We start from the raw sequence: 13249 nt of genomic DNA, 5'->3' as shown, positions 1-13249 counted from the left end.
GTTGTAAAAGAGTAGTTGAATTGATATGTAGGTGTAGTTTGGCGGATTAGATGATGTTTTTGATAGCGGAATGTGTACTCGGTTGAGCTTTAGATCTAGATCTAGGTTTTGACTTCAACAGTATACTTTTGATTTAAATAGTTGTGTATGAATATAGATGATGTGATGGAGTAATTGTTACTGGTGATTTGCCGTTGCTGTTTGTTAATAGATCTATCGAATTAGTTACTCTGCTGATTTTATTGCCATAAAAAAGTAGTTGAATTGATATATGAGTAATTTTGCGGATTAGCGGAATGTGTAGTCGGTTAAATTATAGATCTAGATCTAGGTTTTGACTTCAACAGTATATGATTTAGTTGTGATGTATATAATTATAATTAGAACGAAGAGTGTTTTGTGCATCGATTACTTGTGATGGATATGTAAGTGATGCTCATTAGGTACTCTGATCATCAATCCTTGCTGTTAGTGATAGTCTTGTAGTTAGTTTTGATTTTGGAGAATTTTAAGTGTATCTTGGATGGCTTAAAGTTAAAGTAGGCTTTAGTAATTTGGTTATGGCTTGGATTTTGCAACCATACGAACCTGACGGTTGTGTTTGGCATTCTAAGAACCATGTGGTTATGTTAGCCATTTATTCTAAATACCTTGCATCATATATGAACATGCTGAAATTTGTTAGTCCAGTTTGTTTTTGAACCAATTAAGCGAGAAGAACACAGTTATGAAGTTTAAAGCATATGTAAATGCAGGATTAAAGGCCAATCTGATATTTTCTGTTTGTCAAGTGCCAACGAAATGGATCTAACTATGATTTTTCTCTGAAACAATGTGCAGGGTTAGAGTTTTGGTCATTTGGAAGGTGAAAATATGAACCGAGGAGGGAGCAGTGGCGGTGGACAGAGTTCTTTGAATTACTTGTTTGGAGGTGGAGAAGCCCCGAAAGCTACAGAGTCTGCTCCAGCTGAAACACCGGCAACAAACAACAACGTGACAGCTGCAAAACCTGATGGTGCTAAGCAGACTCCTGCAGGTATTCATGGTAATCCTTCAAACAATTACTTCAGAGCTGATGGTCAGAATACTGGCAACTTCATTACGGTATGTCACTTTTCATAAAACTTAAGTTATATAATATGTTTCTTTCATGTGTTTTTGTACTACCATAGTGGAAGACATTAAGTTTGTGCACGGTTTTAACTCTAAATTGTTTACGTTTTGCAGGACCGACCTTCGACTAAGGTCCACACTGCACCTGGTGGTGGATCATCTCTTGGATACCTGTTTGGCGGTGGAAGTAATTGAAATGTTTGTTGTGATGTAAGCTCAGGTAGTAATCGCGTCTTGAACCTGTAATCATAAAGATAAATTCAAGTTTGAGAACTTGACATGTGATCTTGTTAGTTGTGGTCTGTTTGGATTACTTTTACTTTGAATGAATCAATGAGCTGAATCTGTTTTTCATGGTCTGGGATACCATTATTTGATGATTGATTAGGGTGAAATTTACTGTCTTTATGTCACATATTATCTAAGCATCAAATTTTCACAATGCCATTTTATTGATTTTATTATGGACATTGGTTACAATTTGTTCACTTTTTAAAAAACTCCCCATCTTATTTCCCATGGTAGCATTGCCTTTCAAATTTTGATTAGTTTATAAATTTCTACTTTTAAAACTCATCTCCTGTCAATATCATCGATCATGGCCATCATGTTTTAAGGGGGTGTTTGGAATTGTTTATTTTATCAATTTATAACTTATAAAGTTTTTAAAAAGTAATAAGGTATTTAGGATTGTTTATATTGTGAGAGGAAAAGTTTTATAAGTTACAATTTTATAACTTGTAATGGGGTGTTTGGGATTTCTTATTTTACCTCCTTATAACTTTTCAATAAGTTAATAAGTTACAAAAGTATAACTTATGGAGTTTTTCGTCTCACATCAAAAGCAATCCAAAACACCTTATTCCTCTTTAAAAAATTAATAAGTTATAAATTGGTAAAAATAAGCAATCTCAAACACCCCTTTATTAATTTAATGAAAGATTATAAGGTGACAAAATAAGAAATCCCTAACATCACTTAACCACCTTCACCGAATGCCACCTTCACCTTAGCTTTTGTTTGTCCCTACCTCCCATGACCCACCCCCACCTATTGCCAATGCCACTCGTCACACATCTTTGGTTAAAGGTGTTGTACATCTCCACTTCTCGTGGCGGACCAAAAAAAAGTTTTTACCAAGTCAGGTTATTGAAATATTTAGATATTTGAGTTAAAGATATGTGATTTTTTATTTAATTTGTAACTTGTAAGCTTACGGGTATGTTTGGCAAAACTAGCTGGTAGCTGATAGCTATAAGCTGGAAGCTGAAGATTAAAGGCTGGAAGCTGAAGGCTGGTAGCTGTTAGCTGTAGGTTTTTAAATATTAGGTGTTTGGCAGAGTAGCGGAAGCTTTTAATAAAACTAGTTGGGTTCCCGCGTGGCGCGGCGGAATGGGCGCACAACCTAACATCAACCGCATAATCAGTGTCGGTACATGATTTACCTGATGACAGTGCATACATAACTTGAATGTAGATGTGTAATTCATGGAAAAGCAGTAAGCTTGTAAATGATATCGAAAATCAAGAAACAAAGCTGAAATATACAGTAATTTCAAATATATACTTTTTTAAACCAACATATTTTGATATGAATCTCTTTCTAAACATGCACTGTTCTAATCTGAAACATGTTTTGACATGACCCCTTTCGACTCAAAATCGTATCGACACGAATCGAACTAATTTAACCCTTTTTGTATCGACTCGTTCTGACCCTAATTTGGTCTTACACATGACTCAAGTTCGTCTGACTCGACTCCTAATTTGGTATTACACATGACTCGAGCTCACCTAACTCGACTTTTTACCGATCCTACTCGATAATCACGTAATATGTTAATTTTTTAAAGTTAAAGAAGTATAACAATATTACACTCAAATTAAAGAGAATAAAATGCTCGTTTTTATGATGTAATTTGTTTGAAAAATTATTAACGTGTGAAAAAGTTATGGCTCCTAAAAAAATCGTGGGTGTAATTAGTTTTGAATAAGGGTTGAATGTGTAACTATTATATAAATTAACAAACGTTGATATAAGTTCAAGTACTAAACTTGTAAATTCAAATGTAAAAGCTTGTAGGTAGCTTTTTCTCAAACGCTACCAATACTAGCGTTTGAAAAATGAGCTTTTTCAACCAATCTAAAAGCTTAAAGCTACTTCGGGGGTGTTTGGGATTGCTTATTTTCATCAACTTATAACTTATAAACTTTTTGAAAAGTAATAAGATGTTTGGGATTGCTTATATTGTGAGAGGAAAAGTTTCATAAGTTACAATGTTATAACTTATTAACTTAATGAAAAATTATAAGGAGGTAAAATAAGGAATCCCCAACACCCCTTCAACCAAACAAAGTTTTTTATTAAATGTGAGCTTTTTCATAAAAGCTTAAAGCTTATAGCTTTTAAAAGCTTATAAAAGCTCCTTACCAGTCATACCCTATATGAGTTTATGAAAGCCATTTTTAACTTGAACTTGAGTATCATGTTTGTTTTTTTCTGTAAGTTATTTTTATGTAAAATTTCGTTTGAAAGTATTATCCATGCATATTCAATTACTTATTTACTACTAGCTTAAGTGCAACAAATTAAAAAATAGCGAGTAGAGGACTTGAACACGGTGACAAGTGACGGTGACCTTAGTGAAGAGGCAATATAGATAAGTTACTAACTCAAATCATATGAATGACTTTTACCAAACAAATTATTTTCAAGGGTTATCGTTTGAAACTTAGAAGAAAAAAACTTTAGGGTAGCTTAGCTTAATCAAATATGATTGATCTACGTCAGTCTACCACCAATACCATTGCTAACCTCGAGTGTTGTTTACATGTTAGCCTTTTTATTTTATCTTCCAACCCAATTATTACACTTTTTATAAAGTTTTGAACAAGGAAAATATAAACAAAATTCTGGATACGTTACAATCGTAGTTAGGGTGTGCACAGTTCGGTTTCGGTTTTAGCTTGAAAAACTTGAGACGAAAAACAAATTTGACCTATTAATGAATTTGGGCCTAAATCATTTTGTTAAATAATAACTAAGTCTATTATTATACACATAAAATATTTGAGTTACATATATTTTAAATTACTATAAGTTAGTTAAAAAATACAAAACGAAAATATATAAACTCGGTTCTGTTTATTGGTTTTCATTAAATGCAAAAGCAGCAAAACCAAGCTGTCCGTTTTTATTTCTAACTTTTTTCCCCATGATTTCAGAGCAATGGAAATGGGTGGGGTGAAACAAGCTATTGAAACCTTATCTCTTTGTCACGTCTGCGCCACATCAGCTTTCACATACCCATTTCACATCCACATTTTCACTGGAAATGGGTTGTGTGAAACAGGGGGGATGAAACCATTAGTATATTAACTTTTTTAATATTTTTATAAATTTAAATTTTTTGAAATAACACATTAAATTAAATAAAAGAGCTACATTAAATTAAAAAAACCTACATTACTTATTAAAAAAAACTCTTAAACCCACTCGTTTTTCTCGGCTATGTCCTTTTGTTTTTTCTCGTACCACCTCCTTTTGAAGCCCGTTAACGTGTCAAGGTCGACAGCCATGATCTCCATCTCCTCCTTCTCGATCCTCCGCCTCTCCCTCTCATCCTCCCTAAGGTTGAACAGTCGCATCTGTTCAACCATTAGTTTGCCGACTTCCTCGGCTCCGGAAGCAGACCCCGATGCAGACCCCGAAGCAATGGATTTTGCTTTCTTCCTTCCAATCGGGCCCTGAATGGGGTCCTCGTCGGCCAAGTCGTCTAGGTTTACATGAGTCCTAGACCTTCCGTCGGATGCGCCGGGACTGGCGTCAATGTCAGCGTCGGCCGAGGATCGTTTGTTTGACCCCGACGCCCTCTCGTCTAATAGTAGTTGCTGCCACTTCGGAGAGGCGGTCAAAACCTCCCATAACTCCAAAGGGATAGTTACGGTGTGGCCATCGTCTTGGTAGCGAGCGGCCACTTTCTTATGAAGATCGACGTCGTTCGTGCCACTTTTATGGTTTCTGGCACACTCCTCGTACACGCCGATGTACTTGTTCACCTTCTTGTTGATGTGAGTCCATTTCCCCGTGATTTGATCCCTCCTTCGGTAGTCGGGACCCTTTCCCATAGCTTCAAAAAACTTCACCTCGACCCGATCCCACAAATCATCGATAGTTTGTTCGTTACCTATAAATAAGAAAGTAAATAACAAAAATAAACATTTTAAAAAAAATACACATATAAACATGTTAACACTATTCAAAATAAATACCAACGATCGGATGCTCGGAGATGTCAACCCACGCCTGCGCCAAAGCAAGCTCTTCCTGCACCGACCGCTTTTGAATCGATCGAGTCACCTCGGTCATCGGCGTTTGCTTCTTGTGACTTTTCCGGCATACGGATTTCTTGCGTTGGGCGGTTTCGGGTATTTCATTATCCGCCACATGTGGTTGGGCTTCCGGAACCGAATCCGGGTCCCCCAAATTGACTGGCAGGGTTTGAGTTTGGGTTGGGAAGTTTTGGAATAGAGGTGGTTGAGGAACACCTCGTTGTTGTGTATTGACGTTTGGTGCGGGAATATGACCGAAATAGTTGGAGAGCCACAATGCGTATTGCTCCGGAGTTAGACGAGGCATGTTGGGATCCTTGATATTTTTTTTTATAAAAGTTGAGAAAGTTTATAAAAAATTGAGAGAAAGGTGTGAGTTTGGTATGTTTTTTGTATAAAATAGTGGAGTATTTATAGGTAATTTTTTTTTTTAATTATATAGCCTCCAACGGCCATATAGCCGTTTGAAATCAAGTGGCCCCCCTTCAACAATGCCATTAAAGATATGACGGAGAGTGGATTGCGCCCCCTTCACAGAGGAAGGGGGTGGTGTTTCACGGGATCACGCCGCCAAAAGGCCTTTCACGGTGCCCCCGTGAGAAGTATTTCCATTGCTCTCACGCCTACCAGCATTGGTATCAACAATTTACAGTTAGTATTTTATGTATGTTGTTGCTTATTGGGCGGCAAATGCATAAAATATTACGTACATAGCCAAAATAAGCATCTTCTTCCCCGTTCTTCAATTTCTAAACGGCTATTGAATTCAATATAACAACCCCTAAATTAAGTCATAATTTACTACGATTCATACACAGAAACCACAACTTCTGTTTCTCTTATATATATTCACCCTTCACCTCTCATTATAATAACCAACATCAATTCTTCAGAATTCTTTCTCCTTCATTTATCAACCCCCCTTTACATGTTTCAATATCAAAGTTTCAGCATACATCCTCAAGTTTTAATCTCATCTAGAGATATCCACAGTGAAAAAGTTCAAGTATTACCCAAGTGTAATGTGTGTTTTGTCTTTGTATTCGTATTCGTGTATATGTGTACAGGAAGGACTGTAAACGAACCGAACGTTGAGCAAACATGACCAATAACTTTGGTTTGATTACTTAAATAAACGAACTTAAGCAATGATGTGTTCCTGATTAATGTTCCGTAACGTGTTTGTTTAAAGGCTTTTATATTTCATAATTTTAGTTTATTATCCAAACATTTAAATTTTTTATGGGAAACTTAGACCTTTCATTCTTTTAGTAAATAATAACGATTATGATGATTGTGTCAAGTATTTTTAAGTTATTAAGAATGTTGTTTTATACTTTCAAATTAATAAATGGTCTTTTGTGTTCGTTTGTGTTTGCTTAGAAAGTTAACGAACATGAGCAAGTTCATTTCCTTGACAAATGAACATGGGCGCGAAATTTCATTCGGCTATTTGTTCGTGAATCGGTCGTTTGTCCGATAAAAGCTTAACGAACCTTTGTTCGGTTTGTTTACAGCCCTATATGTGCGTGCATATGCATATTTTGATGCTTTGTATTATTCAACTTAGTTGATGCAACGCTTTAAACAATCATAGATTGGAGATGGTGGTGTTACTGTTTTACAAAATTGTTGTTGGGGTGAGAAAGCTCTATCTATTGCTAAAGATGTGTTGCTACAGTTTGGTGATGACATAGAAATCTTTGGTTTTAAAATTTACCCTGTGGGTCGAGGAGGCGTGTATGTGAGACTGCATAGGTTCTGTAACAAGTAAGTGCTATACAAACATCATTGATGTTACAGTCATGAATACAAGAGAATACTTGATAGCATGACCCTTTTTTTCTAACAATGTTGTTTTGTTTGTGACAGGTTTCTGAGCCTGGAGGATATTCAAAGTTACAGTCAAGAATACAAGAAAAAACTAGACGAAGCAGGAGCTGTTGGGAACTTTCCTAGTGACTTGGCTGTCGAGGTATCGTCTCCTGATGCAGATCGACTACTAAGAATACCGGATGATTTACAACGTTTTAAACACATGGCTATGCGAGTAAAGTATGATGATACTAAATCTATGAAAAAAGAAGGAATATTCTTTTTGGAATCCATTGATAAGGATTCTGGAAGTTGTGTATGGAAGCTGGCTGATGTAAAAGAAAATCGCAGCCCCTCATTCAAAGGAAGACCGTTGACCCGCAAACAGAAGGACTGGAGGCTCAAACTGCCGTATGAAATGCTTGAGCAGGTCACTCTGTATCTTGGCTACCATTAACATATAAAGTTTTATATGTTAGATGTTGAACTTTTTGAAAGTTATACAACTTTTTGATTGATGTGGTTAATGTATTATTATTGTCTATATACTAAACCAATCCAATCATGTATAAAACAAAAATAACATGATCTTGAATCTTGATGTATAATTAATAATAGACGTGTCATCATTATTGAAAATGAGTCGATTTGTGTTGTATTTTACTCCGTTATGTAAGAATTTGTCGATACGGGTTATATTTTCTTTAAGCCCAGTAGTGAGTAAACTTAAAAGATGGGTAAAATGAAACATGGTTGAACGGTTAAAATTAAGTGAAGGGTATTTGTAATTAAAAGATGTCATACAAATTAAAAGCCGAAAAAACATGTGTTTGCGTATAAACTTCCTAAAAGTTTTACCTTGCCACCTATAATTAAGCAAAATAATGTATAGTGTTTTGTAATGTTTGTTTTAAGGTTTTTGAACTTTAATTGATTCATCCTACATTAGATTCCTTTGCATACTAATATGATTCAACTATATTCCAGTAAAAAAACGAATACCGCAATTCTTTCAAGTAAATTTCAGATTTTTCCTACCTCTTCCAACACATCAATGCCTTTCTATATCACTTTGGATCGTTATGAGGTTATCGAGTTTGAACTCAACTCTTATTCAAATATGACAACACTTCTTGAAGTAGAGATTACTACACTATTTAAAAAAAGCAAGTGGTAAAACATTTTGTAACTTCTGTAGAGTTAATCACACAAAATAGCAACATATTTTAACATTTTAACGAATAACGACCTAGTTTGGTGTAACATCCCGAAATTTCCAAAATGATATTAATTATATTACTTAATAATAGAGGGAAAGTTTACTCGGGTTATCGGGAAATAAATAAATAGAGTAGAAGCTGGTATGGGTCGGGCTAGTGTTGGGTAATGGATATGGGTTATGGACCTGGGTTATGAAAGAAGGAAGGAGAGTCCATGGGCTTAAGCCCATGATCCCTAAATATAAATACCATTAACCACCATTTAATCCTCATTCTCACATATTCCATACACACACACCCAAAACACACACGACCCGAACCAAGATCCGAAGGCGAAAACCCGAGCTTGTTGGTGCTGGAACGTCGTGACGGACCAAAACAAGATCAAGGCTTAACCGGGTTCGTAGTTCGACTCGTTCAAGGTACGTTTATAGTTAGAAATCGTTCGTATAGGTTCGGTTTGATTTGAGAAATGATAGATCTGAGTTTGTATGGTAAAAACGAATCCAACAAAGCTAATCTTACTGAAAATGGTTAAGATTTGATGGGTTAATCGATTGATAAAAGAACCCGTAACCTATATGCCTAAATCGCACCCGTTAAACATCGATGTTAGGTCGATTTGATGGTTGGGGTTTGTAGGCGCTGGTCAGACGATCCCGTGGGTACCTAAATCGAGTTATTTGGTTAAGAAACGAAGGTGATTAAGGGATTTAAGAACGAACAGTAGCAGCAGACGACAACTTCGCCTGCAAGCTAAGTTCGCCTGATAAACTTCGCCTGCAAGCTAAGTTCGCCTGATGACAACTTCGCCTAAACCCAAGTTCGCCTGATGACAACTTCGCCTAAAGCCAAGTTCGCCTGATGACAACTTCGCCTAAAGCCAAGTTCGCCTGATGACAACTTCGCCAAGTTCGCCTGATGACAACTTCGCCTAAAGCCAAGTTCGCCTGATGACAACTTCGCCTAAAGCCAAGTTCGCCTGATGACAACTTCGCCTAAAGCTAAGTTCGCCTAAGGTTTAACTTCGCCTAAAGCTAAGTTCGCCCAAGGTTTAACTTCGCCTAAAGTCAAGTTCGATTAGAGAATAGATTAAAACGATAAGTAAAAGTAAGCTAATACTAGGCCACCAGATTAGATCAGGCGAGTATTGATACGTGTAACTTATACAGTCAGCCGAGCTCAGTTAAAGAAGGGATTTACAACTATCAGAGGAAGAAGCAGAGTTCAGGTGAGTTTCTAGCCCCATTCCTTGTTATGTTTTCGGGGCTGTGTGCATACTCGATGTGTTGTTAATACATTTATCCTAAGTGATAAGTGTATGCCATATGTGATATATGTGATGGATATGAATGATTGCTTGTCGGTACGCGAACGATCTTCGGATATTGCGCGTACTGTCAGGTTAAAAATAAAGGTACGAATATTATATATCGAAGATGTATGAATATTACAAATGAATACTTGTCGGGGCGTGAACGATCTTCGGATATTGCACGTAACGACAAGGGGTATGGTTGTTAAATGAAGGATGTAAAGAACGCCTAGAATGTTTTTATGCTATAATGTAATTATTGTATATGTGAAGTATGTGTATACAGGTACACGAATGGTATGTGAGTTCTACGTTCGACATAGTAAGTTAGGATGGCAAATCCCTCTAGCCTCTGTCGGACATAGACTCGGCTGGTGATAGAGACGGTAGGCCTTATACGTGTTATAGGAGATAGACGCCAACGTAGATAAGGACGGCGGACCTTATACGTAACGTAGATAAGGACTGCGGACCTTATACGTAATATAGGTAGGCGCCAGCACAGGAAAGGACTGTGGACCTTATACGTGCTTTAGCATGGGGGAGGACTGCGGACCTCGTACGTGCTATGAATTAGGTTGCAACATAGGGAAGGATCGTGGACCTTGTACGTGTTGTGGATGTATGATGGTATAGGGAAGGATCGCGGACCTTGTACGTACCATGAATGGTGAACATAGGCAAGGACTGCGGACCTTTTACGTGTTCACGACCTTGAGTACAGGTATAGACGGCGGACTATGAACGTACTCTCGGTAGACTGAGGTTAGTGATTGTAGATATGTATGTATGTATGGTAGTAAGTATGTATGTAGAACAGAAGGGTAACTAGTTAAGTATGGATATGTATCTTCGGATATGTATGTATGTGTATGTATTGTATGGTGTATGATTAACTAGAACTCACTCAGCGTAGCTGACTTTTAGTATGCACGCAGGTGAGTAGGATGAGGCAGCTCGCTTGAGGAGACACGTGGCACTGAATAAGAGGCTGGCATCGAAAGACTCAAGACGTTTAAGTTAAATGTTTCGATTATTTTGAAAGACAAAATGATGTTTTAAGACAAGACGTATTTTGGTATGAAATGTTTTATGAAAGTTTTTATATTCCGCGAAAGTTTTAATGAACTCTGATTTGTACGAACTGCGTTTATGAGTAAATCCGACACTAAAGTAGGGCTACCGGGTTCGGGGCCTTACATTTGGAATACTTTTGTTATTTTACTGATCATAGCAACCAAAAATCAAATTCTTTACCTTTCATGGTGAAAGCAATTTCATTCAAACTACTGGCTATGGAATTGAGTTTAAACACTAAATATACATATTATTTTAATAAAAGTACATATAATTTAGAAAACATGTAACAACTCAAAAAATAGGGCTATTTTTTTTAAAGAGAACTTATCTACATATAACGAGCGTGACGTTGGTTGAGTAGTCGAAACGGAGTGTACGTAGTTGGGCTTGGCCCAAAATTGTCGAGATAATAAATAATTGGCTTGACCGAATAATTATATAGAACTTAACAAAGATAGGGAAAAACCAATAATAATACCATAATATATAGCATGGGCTCGACCCAAGTTAATCAAACGAAACCAAGGTTCGTTTAACCCAAACGAACCCGAACCTGATATCTTCAAAAAAATTATACGAACTCTCCAATACCTATCCAGACATCAAACACTTTCTTGTATTACCGTCCGGTCATCAAACCAAACGAAACAAAAACCGGAAAACAATATATTTGACACGCTAGATATTTCTAAATTTCGTAACCCGATGTTTTTATATAAAAAATCAGTTCTCTGTCCAATATATAAAAAGATAAATAAATAAAAATAGTTGGTGATTTCGTAAGAAAATACTAAAAATAATAATATCTTCAAATCTCCAAAAATCCCTGCGCCCTATCAATACCATCGATCATTCTCTGTCCCGATCATAAGACAGACAATATTCAACAAAAGTCATTCTCTTGTCCCTTATTGAAGTTGCAGCCCAAGAACAAGAGTAATTTGTTTTGATCATTCAATGCGATTGTTCTAATTCCATTGTTTGTATGGAACTTCTTCCGATGGACTACTCTCTGTGAACCCCTTAAATCGCCTAAGTCATGTATTTATCAATCTTGTTTGTTTTCACTTCTATAAATGATCAGACCTACACAAGAATAAACACATTCTTGTTCAGGCAGTCACAAATCCTTACCTGTGACTGTATGTTAAACCCCTTGAAATCGACTTTTATCAACTCATAAACAACGTAACATTCGAGATACAAAGCTAAACCATTATTTTTATCTTATATAGTTACAATAATACATTCAGCCTGTAAAACCCAAAGCGAATCACAACTGGTGCTTCCGTGTAAAATTTATAAAGACCATCAAGTCAACAAGGAACAGTATATTAAACTACAGAATGTGTAGCCCCAAAACCATGGCCATCCGATAACTCGTTTAAAGACCAACTAGTTTTAAAACCGAACAAATAAGTGGCCAAATTAACTCCTGGACTGTTAACATGATGTCCTAAGAGTTAAAGCATTTTATAATAGTCCTTAAACCTGGAAAGACAGCCCCAAATAATAATATTGAATCGAGGATTAAAACATTTTAAACCAACAAACGAGTCCTGCAACTTAAATAATATTATAAAATATTTTGCAGCCCTAAATACAACATTTTGAAGAATTATTATTTGACCCGAAACCGTATTTCGTGAAACACAAATTTTTAAACCGGACTAGAACCTAAACGGGCCAAAACCGCGATAATGCAGCCATGAACAAACTTTCCAAACCCATAAAATTTCAAAACAATCTATATTTGTTTATTATAACAGGGCATAACATGTTACATGACTAAAATTGAGTTTTTGTTAAAAACCTAACGAAAGGGCATTTTTGGAAACGAGTTATATCTCAAAAACTAAAAATATAAAAGTATGGTTTTGAACTGAAACTTATAAGTCCAAATGAATAAATATAAGTAATAAAATCTTAAAGGATAAGTGGATTTAGAAAGGGGGCCCGTTTACAACTTTAAAATTGTTGTTTTGTTAGAACCGACGAACGGACCGCCTGTTAAAGACTAAAATGCTTCAAAATAGAAAATGAATATTTATTTCAGAAATTATATCAAAAATATTTTATTATAGTGTTGTAAACCATTTTTAATATATACAACACCAATTATGTAAAGATTTAGAGTTTAAACGCGAATTACGATCAAATCGGCATAAACCGAACGATCTTTTGAAAAATACAGAAATATGAATTTTCTGATTTTAACAGAAAGTATAAGTTAATAAACCATAATTTGAGTTTTTACTCAATTTTACAAAAAAAAAAAAAAAAAAAAAAAAAAAAAAACTAGTTAAGTCTTTATCCCGATTTTTGCCGAAGCGAATGTTAAAGGAAAGCACGGTGACTAAGACTATACAACACC

The 13249-nt window shown here is 35.9% G+C and overlaps 2 protein-coding genes across 2 annotated transcripts; both read left to right on the top strand.

Annotated features, from left to right (window-relative positions):
* The first annotated feature begins 676 nt into the window (after positions 1 to 676).
* Positions 677 to 1506, top strand: LOC143619725 (protein SPIRAL1-like 2). Its single transcript, XM_077091587.1, has 2 exons — positions 677 to 1104; positions 1228 to 1506. The coding sequence occupies exons 1-2, from the start codon at positions 874 to 876 to the stop codon at positions 1306 to 1308; spliced, it is 312 nt and encodes a 103-aa protein (XP_076947702.1). The 5' UTR covers positions 677 to 873; the 3' UTR covers positions 1309 to 1506.
* A 4444-nt stretch (positions 1507 to 5950) lies between these two features.
* On the top strand, positions 5951 to 7717 carry LOC143620346 (uncharacterized). Its single transcript, XM_077092054.1, has 3 exons — positions 5951 to 6109; positions 7043 to 7215; positions 7318 to 7717. Exons 1-3 carry the CDS (start codon positions 5951 to 5953, stop codon positions 7715 to 7717), a joined length of 732 nt encoding a protein of 243 aa, XP_076948169.1.
* The last annotated feature ends 5532 nt before the right edge of the window (positions 7718 to 13249 follow it).

Source organism: Bidens hawaiensis, unplaced genomic scaffold (assembly GCF_021521415.1).
Source record: "Bidens hawaiensis isolate Kalapana, Puna unplaced genomic scaffold, B.hawaiensis_p1.1 tig00000296_1, whole genome shotgun sequence".
Classification (NCBI taxonomy): Eukaryota; Viridiplantae; Streptophyta; class Magnoliopsida; order Asterales; family Asteraceae; genus Bidens; species Bidens hawaiensis.
Note: the sequence above shows the minus strand (reverse complement) of the source record. Positions and strands in the feature narration are given on the sequence as shown.